At 55.0% G+C, this 12,088-nt stretch overlaps 1 protein-coding gene across 1 annotated transcript in view; it reads left to right on the top strand.

The window, feature by feature from the left end:
* Positions 1 to 9,542: 9,542 nt before the first annotated feature.
* RGS3 (regulator of G protein signaling 3) overlaps positions 9,543 to 12,088 on the top strand; it is a 63,699-nt gene continuing 61,153 nt past the window's right edge. Inside the window, exons 1-2 of the mRNA XM_075170233.1 lie at positions 9,543 to 9,638; positions 11,993 to 12,074. Of these exons, the coding sequence (XP_075026334.1) occupies positions 9,585 to 9,638; positions 11,993 to 12,074 (136 nt within the window). The 5' untranslated portion in view covers positions 9,543 to 9,584. The remainder of the gene's footprint in view (positions 9,639 to 11,992; positions 12,075 to 12,088) is intronic.

Genomic DNA, 12,088 nt, shown 5'->3' with positions numbered 1-12,088 from the left:
ATGTTTCCTCCTACCTCTTTCCCCTGGGCTCCCTGAGCAATGTCCCCGTGCGCAGGGCTGGGGAAGCAGGATGGGTTTGGCCTCAGAGCCGCGGGGTGCCTGCGCTGCCGGGTGCCGGGGCGGTGGGCGAGCCCTGCCTCCTTCACCGTCTCTCCTCTCCTTTCCTCTAGGCCAGCTGAAGCTGTCCGTCGAGGTGCAGGACCGGATCCTGGTGCTGCACAGTGAGTATCGCCCTGGGGCGCGTGGCGAGGTGGCCCCAGAGCCACGGTGGGCTAGTGATGGGGACAGCACTTCCATGCCCTTTCTTCAAGCTCTTTGGAGCTTCATGGCAGCTGTCAGGAGCAACTCTCTGGTAGAGTGGCACAACCGGGAGCTCTTTGGTTTGGAGGCCAAACTGAAATGTCTGGAGACCTTCATTTCGGGTTACCACGGTGTGTTTTGCATCCACTTGTATAAATTTTTTCTTTAACCCCATGTGAAGAGAAAAAAGGCAAATACAATTTGGAAAAGAAAATCTGAAATGATTTGTCTCCACCGAAACATCTTTTACATTGGCCAAAACCGTTTGGCACATTTGCCAGGGTTTCCAAATTGTTCCATTTTTTTAACACCAGCAATATTTCTTCAACAAAAGTATTTCACCTGGTCCAGGCTGGGGTTGCTGTCCCTCAAGCCATGGCATGTCCCACTGGGGACAAGCGATGCTTTTCTTTCTCTTGGGACTCCGGCCTGGCCACCACTGCTGGGTACCGATGTAGCAGCGCGATGCAGCACCTGGGACACCGGCTCCATCGCAGCCAGGAGGCAGGTCCCAGGGAACTGCGTCACTGCAGCTTTAATGGTGTTCATTAGAAAGGCCAACAAGAGTATCAGAACTAGCTCTCTTCTTTAGGAAAAACCTGTCTGGAGACACTTGGGGGGCCCTTTAGGATTGCTCCTGCAGTGAAGGATTTGTGTGTCCTGGTCTCCTGGCACAGAGCTCTTTCTACCAGGGGCTCGTCAGGGCTTCATGATGAGTAAATGGTTAAAGAATCAAGGAAAAAGCCAAGAGTTTGAAATGGTCAGAGTAAACATTCCCTCCCTGTGAACAGAGCAGGCTTGGGGCGCCCTGGATTTGGGCTCTGCAGGGTGAAAGGGACTCCCAGTGCCCTTGGGGGTGGTCATGCTTTGGGAGGAAGGCACCCCCATCCCAGAGACCTTCGTGGCAGGGCAGGAGGGGATGGAAAAAGCTTTCTCTTGAGCAACATCCCACCTTACAGCTCAGCCTCACCCTGCCTGGATGTAATGAAATGGGGGCAGAGGGTGGCCTGAACCTGGTGAGGTTGTAGGGTCTGGCCGAGCCACGCGCAGCCCCTGTTCTTCTCCACTCGGCAGCCACGAGAGCTTGCTGCCTTTTTCTGGCTCTGCAGGCAAGCTTTGTAAAGAAACAACAGCAGGAAAATGTGTTGTGTTTGGGTTTTTTTTTTTCCTCTCCCTCCAAGCTGTGTGTGGTTCTGAGGGTCTGGCATAGGCTTTTTACTCTAAATCCCTCCATCTGGAGCAGCCCCAGCGTGAGCTGGATGCGAGTCACTGTCTCGTTCTGATGCCGTCTCCAAAAGAGGGTGTGGGAAGAGGGAAGTGGTCCAGCAAACAGGGAAAGGAGGCTCAAGCTCTGGAACCCGACATCCCGCTGCATGTGCCAGGTGCTCAGGGTACTCGGTGTGGCCAGGAGGAGGCTGGGTGATGTGGGGTGATCTGTCTTACTTTTTCATTTTCCACCCCATCGTCTTTAAACCCAAAGCAGGTCTGGCTGGAGGAGGAAGCTCTTGGTGCAGCCTGGAGGAACCTTGCAAACTGCTTCGTGAAGCACCAGAGGGTCTTGCAGAACCCCTTTCCCCTCGTGCACTGGGGTTTCTGTCGGGCTGACCATGTTTATTAGGAGCACGTATCTGTCTCTGACAAAGGCAAAGTCACTGCTGCCTTGCCGGGCTTGTTAGGAGGGAGCTTAGCCTCATTCCGACAGCCCGTCCTGGGCTGTCCAGACTCTGCTGCACATCTATTGCCTCCAGCCACACGGCCGGGAAGCGCAGGGTTCCCAACTGTCGGGAGTGGTGCGATGCTGAGTCCCTGCTGGCGGGGCTGCCATCAGGATGCGGCCATTGATATTTAACTTGATGATACATTTGGCTTTGGGGCAGGGAGCCCAGAGCTGTGTGAAATCAGGCAAATGAAATGCAATTTGCCATCCGGATGCTGAACTGCATCTGCCAGCAACCTCACCCACAGACGCTTGTATTTATAGCACGGGTATATTAAAGAAAAAATACTATAAAACCCTTCACCTGTTTGTGGGTGCCCAGTGAGACCAGGCTGCTGGGGAGGTGTGCGCAGGGTCCTGTTGGGGTAGGAGGTGGGTTCGGCCCCACAAGGAGGGAGCACCCCATGGAGCAGGGCGCTGCGGCGCAGGAGGATGCCTTCCCTGCTGCTTTGGGGTGTGACTGTTTCGTTTCCTTTCCAGTCATGGAAGCAAAAGGTCTGATGGGAAAGGAGTACCGGACATGCGACTCCTACGTGAAGGTGGGTTCTCCTGGGGCTTTGCTCAGGGAGCTTTGTGCTTTCTTGGGATTTTGTGGTTGGCTTCTCCAAGCATGCTCTGGGCTGCCCGTCCCTTCCCTTTCCTCTTCTGTCCTGCTCTGGCCGAGCATCCACAGCATGCAGGGAGGTGGCTGGTCTCCTGACCAGCGCTGGAGGGCTCACAGGTTTTGTTGGCACGGTGTCTGCGTGGAGCCAGAAAAGCAGAGGACAGGACCCTGCTAAGGGCTGTGTCAACCATTCATTGCAAGAGCATCCCACTGGGTGTCCAAGGGCTGGTGGGGATAAGCGTTTGGCCAGCACAGCGTGGCTCCGGGCTCTCCCGGAGGTCATCTTGGCAGGCTGCTTCCACCACGGTGTGCACGGTGCAGGAAGCATCGCCCCTACAAGGGGACTGCAAGTCAGAGATTGGCCAGCAACATTTGTGTACATCAGTCTTTGATTTTTCTGCTCTTTTCCTTCCCTACCCTGCCCCGAGGAGTTTTGTAACACAATTACTTGACACGCATAAGGTAAAGTGATCTAAACCACCCGTTAGCACAGGCTCAGCTGGATCTTTGAGGCTTAGCCATCCATAAAAGTGGCTGTGCCGGTCTCCTGCCACTGCAGCGGCAGAGCTGGCAGCTGTGGGCCAGTGCTTGCTTTGAGAGTGCTAACACGCTGCTTGTTTTCCTCTATAAAGATGTCGATCGTGCCAGATGCTGACTGGAAATGCAGGCAAAAGACGAAGACTGTGCCAGACAGCAAAAATCCTGTCTTCCACGAGCACTTTCTTTTGTGAGTATGACGGGGCAGAGGTAGCTCTGACCCATCCGTCAGCGCCGTGTTCACACTGAGCATGGGGGACCCACGTGGCCGCTGTCCTGGGGTACCCTCTCGAAGCCAAGGCCCCGTGTTTGCTTTTGCATTATGATCTATAATAAACACGCATCATGCATGAGCAGGTCTGCTGCTGAGATGAGGAGTGACAGACATTATTCCGCTGTTTTTTATAGCTGAAATGCCTTGAACTTTTGGGCAGAGCTCTGCGGAGGCTCACAAAGCTGTCAGCACACAGCATGGCAGCGACGCTCCCGCAGGGTTGGACTTTCTTGCTGGGCAGGAGTTGGGCAAACACACTCCATTTCCTAGACCTTGCGTCTGCGATAGTATGGGCATCGGTATGAATGAGGAAGGTAAAAGGATTTCCTATAGCTACAGCATGTCTCTGCATGGGAAAGGAGCTGTACGGCTTGTTGTGTTTTGGTAGAGCTTGTCATAGCTGGCTAACCAGTCTGTGTCAGACCTCTGTCCCCATGCAGCATTTAATCTGGCACAGGATGGTTGTTTCAGAGCATGAAATGTGGCTTGTTCCTTGTATTTACCCTTTGTTGTTGGATGTGTGTCTTTCTGCAAGATTACTTGTCCCCTTAAACCACCTGAGCCGTGTCCCCAGCGCCTGCCCAGGACAGGTCACATCCCTTTGCAGTTGTCTGTCAGGAACGAGTGAATTAGCGCAACAGTGGCCTGTTTGAGGAGATTACCGTTTGGGGTGATGCTGCAGTGCTCTGGGCAGAGAATGGAGGAGAAGACCTGGCTCTGAGGAGGGCGAGGGGTCTCCGGCTGTGAGAGCGTTCCTGGGGAAGGTCAGTGCTCATGGGCTGTCCCCTCTGCTTGTTATAGCCTGGTGCAAGAGGAGCACGAGCAGAAACGTCTCCTGGTGACAGTCTGGAACCGAGAGAGGAATTCCAGGTAAGGGGCTGCCAGCCTGCCATACAATCTCTTTCAAATGGGGCTGGCGTGGCAGCAAACCTGCCATCTGCTCTGGCCACCCCATGTGAGCTCCTCGAGGGCTGGCCCTGGCATCAGGGCTGCCCCACACGAAGGCTGCGGGTCGGTGAAGTGGGGGCAGCTGAGCAGCGGGGCTGGACCTGCTGGCGGGGCACCCCGGCCAGGGTCATGCTCATGGGCAGCCGGTGCTGGTGAGCACCACGCCGCGTGCAGGCTGGCGGAGAGGAAATCCTGCCCTTGCCGCTCTGTCGGCATTGCTGCTGCTTGGTAGCCATCAGCTGGACCAGCGCTTAAAAATCCTTCGGCCACTCACGCCTGCACTGCTGGCTAAAGCCAAGTGGGGCTGGAGCCCGGCTCTGGGCTGGGGACCTTCCCTACCTCTGGGGGCAATGCAGGGAGGAGGAAAGCCCAGCAGCAAGGGGTCTGGCAGCTCAAGCAAGTGGCATCTGCCTCCTTGGCCAAGCCCCTGCCAGCATCAGGTAGGCTGGAGGTGACCAGGACGCTTCAGCCCAGCTCCTCCTTGCCCTCGCTGCAGCTGAGCGGTGTGGTTACACCATGCTTGCTCAAAGCATGGAGAGGGAGGCATGTTCTGGGCACTGCCTGGCTCCTGGCACGGGCAGGAATGTTTGTGGGGTCCCTGCAAAGGGGTGCACGTGGGGAGCTGGTTCCCGGGGAGTTTTCAACAAGTGTATGCTGACGGTCTCCGGCTCTCCTGCAGGCAGAGCGAACTGATCGGCTGCATGAGCTTTGGCGTCAAGTCCCTCCTGGCCCTGGACAAGGTACCTCCGTGCAGCGCGTGGGCCTGGGGCCTGGCGCTCTCAGGTCGGGGGGTGGATGTAGTGCATCCTTGGGGCAGGAGCAGGCTTCTCCCACCGTGGGACGAAGATGCTCTGAAGGTGCCCAGGGAGTTCCCTGGTCCCATTCTCAGTATGGATGGCCACTGTGAGACCGATGTTGGTGTGACTGCTGGAGGCAGGGATGGGGAGGCTGTCAGAGGAGGATCCTAGGACAGGGGACTGTCACTCCCTTCTGCAGGGACACAAATTGAATAGCGGCAATTGGGGGTGCAGAGAGGTGGCCCCAGTGAGTGCTGCCTGCCCTGCTCGCAGCGGGGCTGCCCTGGGGGAGAGGGGATGGGGCCAGCCTCGCTCGGCCTGCTGGCGTGTGTCACAACCCACACGTGGCCGAGTGGGTGCGGTGGTGGGGACACGCTCCTCCGAGGAGCAGTCTGCCTGATTCCCTGCTCGGCAGCCAGGGCTTCGCCAGCTGAGGTGGTGGTGGGGAGAGGGCAAATGCAGAGGTCGCGGGCTGTTCCTGGAGGCAGCGGTGCTGCCAGGAATCCATGTCCCCACCGCTGCGGATTCGGTCACCGTACTGCTGCCCCAGCCTGGCTGCTGCTTGGTAATACAGCTTTCACATCAGCTGCTTTTGCCTTCCTAAAGAAGCCTGCAAGGCTACTGCTGTTGATGACTCCCACCGACCCACTAACACACAGAAATGTTTAGCTGCCAGTGGTCAGGGATTTCATCCCTGGACAGCCCTGGTCTGGTGTTGGCACATCAGACTATCTTGGCAAGCTGGAAGGGGTTCTTGAAAGTGTTAATTTCCACACCTCAGGTGATATATTTAGCTCCTTTTTAACTTCCGGCTACGGAGTATCTGTGGCAATGACCTGAGAAGAGGGTAAGAGGTAGCTTAAGCCTGGCCTCCTCTGGAATTTGGACAAATGAGATACAGCTTTTTTCTAACAGTGAAGATAATTAGGCAGAGCAGCTCTAAACTGCAGCTCTCCCCAGGAAAAGCCTCTGCTCTGGTCATATTTGACCTCCCCAAAGATGTCCCCTCCTTGTCAGATTTTGGCAGTGAGTTTCACAAGGTGTCATTGCGTGCAGAGAGGATGGAGTGTTCACGTGTATAGCACCCACGCACAGCACCCTACTCTGGCAGTGGTGGGAGGCGGATGCTGGGGGTGTGTGGTCTGCCTGGGACGTCAGCTAAGGCTGAGAAGAGCTGGCCCGGTCTCCTGGGTGCTGCATGATGCTGCTGGATATCTCCCCCTCTCCTCAGTTTCCTCATTGTGGATTTAAAACACTCATTTTAAAACGGGCCCCTTCCTCTGACTGCTGGGAACGTGGTTCCTGCAACCGCAGCCGTCCCCTGGGCTTGCTCAGGATGGTTGGTCCCTCCGGCTTCTGCCGCCTGCCTGCGGAGCAATGGGAGACAGTGGCAGCTCCCTGGAAGAGAGGCGAGGGATTGCCAAGGTCAGCTCTGTCCCCTTTGCTACCCTGGCTGCAAACTGAGCCCCACTGAGGAGCACCCAGCACTGCTGAAAGCTGGTTTGGGCATCCTCTTCTGGTGGTAAGGCTGGAGCCGTGCGCTCCCTGCGAGACTGCCAGCTGCTGCAAACACGATATGGACAGTTTTACTGGAGACTGGCTGTTTTTCTGCATCTTGTCTCCCTCTAAAAACCTAGAAGTTTGTTACTTCGGTGATGCTTGGTCCCTCCTTGCAGGGGGGATGGAATTTTAGTTGTTGCTGTATCCTAAGAGAAGGACTCCAGGCTGTGTCTCTGTGTGTGAGCGTGTCCGGGCAGCCTCTGTGTACCGGCCTGGGGCAGCTCCTGCAACGGGCCCCCAATGGGGCTATGGGCAACCAGACTGAGTTAAAGAGGGGTGAGTATCTGCCCCCGCATTGACAGCTTCTTTCCTCCCACCCAGGAGATCAGCGGCTGGTACTATCTCCTCGGGGAGGACCTGGGAAGGACCAAGCACCTGAAGGTGGCCACGCGGCGGCTGAAGCAGAGCAGAGGTGTGTCTCCCCACTGGGATGTCCCAGGGAGTGTTGGCAAGGTTTGGAAGAGGAGTCAACCTCATGTCCGTCTCTGTGCTGGCATGGAGCAGCCCCCAGCCCCGTGGCACCTATGCCCCCATGAGCACTTCTCAGCCCTGCGATGCTCAGTGGGCAGCGGGATCCCAAAAGACCGGCATGGAGGAGGTCCTGGCCAGTTCAGCAGGCTCTGCCCTTTCAACCCTCATTCCTGCTTACCTGTGGCTGTCTGGGGCTCTCTGTGGGGACCCCAACTTTGCAGCCACATCTCTCCGTCTTGCTGGGCCTTTCACTATGCTGATTCCTGCCTCTCAGATTTGGGGCTGATCCCATGGCTGCACTCTGTTTGGCTCCTGGGGTCTCTGCAGGATGGTGGGGATCTCCTTCTGCGCGGCCAGGGTGTGCGGAGGAGGACAGGCTGGTACAGAGCAGGGTGAGACAGCAGTGCCTGTCCCAGATGTGCAACCACCCCACAGCTGCAGCCATGCAGGGCTGCCCCAGCCTGCAGGAGATGTGCCCATGACATGTAAAGATCTTATATATAGTGTGCAGACGCAGTGTGGGGGGAGAGGGATTGTCGAGAGACACGTGCTGTCAGGCTGATACGGCCTTTCCCTTTTTTTTTTTTTTTTTTTAGAGCCAATGCCGGGAGGTCAGGGTGCAGCGCAGGAAAGCCAGGATGCTGCGACCATGAAGCAGCTGAAGGTAGGTGTGACAGGGCTATGACACACCAGGGGTCATAGACGTGGGGTCGGGAGCTGGCTGGCAGCGGAGCTGCATGGAGGGGTTTCAAACGAGCCAAGGGACAGAGTATTAGTGAGGGTGATGCTGAGGTGGGAGCTGTGTCAGTCTCTCTATCAACACCATGGCTTTTACAGGCAATTTGTTATCCCAGTCGAGCAGGAATTGGTGGAGGTGGGCGATGGGGTTAGTAACTGCGCGCTCACTCCCCATTGCCATACAGGGACCTCCTGTTTTTCTAGTATATTGCCACAGAGACAAAGCACCAGCCATGGACTGGGAGCAATGGGGACTGGGAGCAATTGGGGCTGGGGCTGGCTGGCTGCCTGCCACAGAGCATCGGTCCCTGGCCGTCTCCGTGTCTCCGTGGACGGGTGCGTCTGCTCCCCTCCTCCTTTCACTTTGCTCTGGGAAGGGAAAGGCCCATAGTGGAGCCTCAGTGATTTATAGGAAAGGCAAGGATGGGAAATGGGAATACAAACACATGGCCTGCATCGGAAATTGGGCTCAGCCGGCCCTGTGATTTATCTGTGCCGAATTCCGCTTTGCTGCTTCCCTCAGCTGCATTTTCAGTTATTTGTTTGAAAGCGTAGGATTGAGCAAGACAAACAAAGCCAGCGCCCCTCTCCTCCCTTCCTCTCCGGCAGTCGCCACTGACTTGAAAGATGGTGGCTGGGAAGGAAGACCGATCCTCCTTCCAGCTCCAGCTTGGCGGAGCGGCAGGCTGGGACAACGCGCCCGGAGGGCCCCGGGCAGCGCCTCCGACGGCCCCTCGCGCTGCCGGCTCCCCTGGGAACGCCGGGGCTCCTTGCACTCCCTCCCCTGGCCCTGCCACCCCAGCTGCCGTGCGAGGGAGCCCGGGGTTTGGGTTCCCTTGAGCCTTTCCTTTCTTTTCCATCCCCGTGTGGAAGGTGCTTTCTTCTTCGTTGCCATTTCCAGGGGGTTGAGCCGCAGCGCTGGCAGTCGGGGCCGCATGGTGCAGACTCGCCGAGTCCCGCTTTGCGCCCTGCTGCTGGCTGGGTTAAGAGTTTCTCTTTGTCTTTAATTCCAAAATTACACCATGGGTGCAATTCAGTTGACCTCTCTGCTTCCCCCTCCGTGACTCTGTGAGCACAAAGCATCGGGACGTGCGTATCCTCTGGGTCTGTGCTTTCAAAAACAAACTCTGCTTTTTCTTTTTTTTTCTTTTTTTAAAAAACGTCTCTCTTACCCTTTACGAGTGCAAGCTGTCTTTTTAATGAAGTGAAGCTCGCGCAGCCGGTGCCTGTGAAATGCCGCTTAAACATCCTCAAAGTGTTTGTGAGAACATTGCAATAACAAAGTGCTCCGTGCGGCTGAAGAATGCCGCGGGAACAAAAGCCACATCAACAGAGCAGGGACTAGGGAATACTAAATAGTTGACAGGAATTTTAATATAAAACTCTCTCTCTTCCTTGTCAGTTAGGGTTTTCAGGAAGCCCTCTGGCTTATCGTAAAGCGGCATACAGCACAGACAGGGGCTGGGGAGGTGAAAGGTGGCTTCCTGCCATTCTTCTCTGGAGCTGGGTTCCCATGGGCGGTCATGCCAGTTTGACTGTGGTTTGTTCCACACTCGTGTGACACAAGGAGATCAGGATTACGGCTGCTGCGGGGGACTGGATTTTCATGGGCTAACGGCGAGTTTAGAGTTTCTAGCCATGAACCGCTTCAATGGACTCTGCAAGGTGTGCTCGGAGCGGAGATACAGACAGGTCTGTATCTCCCAGGGGAAAAAAAAAATCTGTGTGCCAGCATGTGTGCGCGCGTTGCTGCCAGTCTCGGTTAAGTTTATGAGTGTCTGTGGGCTTTCTTGCCATTTTTGGGCTGTGTGTGTGCTGTTTCTAGGGTGTTGATTTGCTATCGTTATAATTTGTAAATGATAATATTGGGAATATAAGGAAAGCATCTTCAGATAGGTGTCTCTGGCTGATCTCTGCCCGTTGCTGCAGTGTGTAAGTGGGGATAGAGGGGGAGCATTACTGTGTAACTTGAGGGCAGCATGCCGCCGATGAAAGCGCTAAGCTGTGAAGTGGTGTCTCAATTTACTCATTAGAGGAGAGGCAGGCACAGCAGGCAGCTAAGTCTCTGCCAGGCTGCTACTATCTCTTTTTAAAATTGTTTTAATGTGAATGTATTGGGGAATCAAGTGTTGCTTGAAGCTGGTTACAACCGACGGCGACTTGCTTTATGAGAAGTAGATTGCTGTGCTCTGTAAAAGCCAGTGCAAATTCTCTTGGACCCGCTCGGTTTTGCTTACGCGGGTCCCAGTCTCCTGCACTTTCAAACACAATTTTCTCCCCGTGGTCTGGATTGGGGCTCTGAGCTCGAGGTCAGCTTTTCTCTGCACTCCTGTGCTGATCTTTCACGCCATGCTAAAGCTGCGGTGGGGGACGGGGTATATTGGGAATTGCACAAAGAACCAGCTTAACTGAAAATGCCCACTTCTTACCAGGGCTATAGTGACTGTCTCATGCTGGAATGCTGCTCTGCTTTGTATTAATGACAACTGACTGTGATTTGTATCTTAGACCTCCGCAGTTCTCTATTTGGACAATTTCTTCTGCAATTTTTGACAAAGTTATGGGTACAGTGAGCCTCCGCAGTGCTGGAGTCTCTCACCACCCACCTTCCAGCTTTTGCCAGGTGCTCCTATTTCTTAGTTCTGCGCACAGCGGCAGGAATGGACGCTCAACTCCCTGTAACGGCCATGGTGGTGGGAGCTGAGGAAAATGAACCATCAGCAGCGAGAAGCTGCTATTTAGTGGCACAGGGAAGGTGTCTCCGTGGCGGTGGACAAGAGCCAGCCAGCTCAGGGAGAAGGAGTGGGAGAAGGGGAAGCTTTGGGCTGGGAAGTGACTGCGGAGTCTCCATGGTGGGAGAGATGCTGGCCTGGCTCCCGAGGTGCCAATGGAAACAACTCTGCAGGACTCGGATCCCCCGTGCTTTATATTTGAGATGTGAGGTTGGTTCGACGGTACCGAGCCACAGGCAGCCTCCTCCCCTGTCTGAGGATCCAACAAACTCCAGAGAGGAAAATACTCGTGTAGTGGGACTGGACCGACTTTTTGATCCTGGCAGGGAAAGAGTTTCTCTTTTGAGGTCTGATTTTATGCTGAGCAATCGAGCAGGGACAAGGTGCAGAGAAATGAAAGCTCGCTGCGTTTGCCCTCCCGTGGCAAAGGAGCGAGGAACCAGTTCCCCTCCTTGGGAGCTTCTGCTGAATTCCTCGTCTTCTCTCTGACTGTTTGTTCTCAAAATAATACAGGTCAGATGTTGGATTTTTTCTTTTCTTTTCTCTGTCAGTAAAACAAGGATCTTGACAAATGTCTTGAGGGATAATCAGGTATTTGCGGGAACTGTCATGCTGAGCTGCTGCTGGAAGCCGACATCAAAAAATAAATATCATCTTATTAATAAGTTCAATGCTTCTTGAATCAGCAGGAGAAATGAGCCTAAATCAACACAGCATCCATCCTCTCCAAACTCAGTGAGAGAAAACATACTCACCCCAGCTAACGGGGAGATGCATAGAGCCCGCTCCAGCACAGATGCCTTGCAGACAGGAGTGCGCCGATCCTCGCGGCTTCCTCTGGAGCAGAGGAGTGCTGCTATTTCTGTATGACTCAACTGGAAATGAAATGTCTGAGTGACTTGCTTAGAGAAGCCGTGTTAGAACAGCGTCAGAGCCAGACTGCCAGGTTTTCCTTTCTAATGGCTTATCAGACCTTTTCTTACACTTGCAAGAGTCGCGAGTGGAGACTTGTGTACGCTCAATAAACGCTCGTTTTGCGGCATTCCGCTCTGTTGATCCTCAGCTCGATTTTTGCATTGCTTTTTAGCACCCTTTCCACCCTGCAGCAGGGGAGAGACCCGCTGTCCGTGGGGTTCGCAGAGCAGCAGCGTTCACCGTGACGGTTCCTTGGGGCTCTGCGACTGCTTCTAGAAATGCTGTGTCTGCATTTCCAAAGGCTGTGGGGCAGCGTCTGGGTGAAAGGGGAGATGCTCGCTGATCACACGCAGCGGCTGCTTTCCCGCTTAACGGGGTGACTCCGGTGTCTCTCTTCAGATTACGATCCCTCGAGGAAGCGATGGGTTTGGCTTCACAATCTGCTGCGACTCCCCAGTCCGAGTGCAGGCAGTGGACTCTGGTAAGAGATCAGAT

This window comes from Calonectris borealis, chromosome 21 (genome assembly GCF_964195595.1).
Source record: "Calonectris borealis chromosome 21, bCalBor7.hap1.2, whole genome shotgun sequence".
In the NCBI taxonomy this organism is placed as follows: domain Eukaryota; kingdom Metazoa; phylum Chordata; class Aves; order Procellariiformes; family Procellariidae; genus Calonectris; species Calonectris borealis.
The sequence above is the reverse complement of the archived record's forward strand: the minus strand, read 5'-3'. Positions and strand labels throughout refer to the sequence as shown.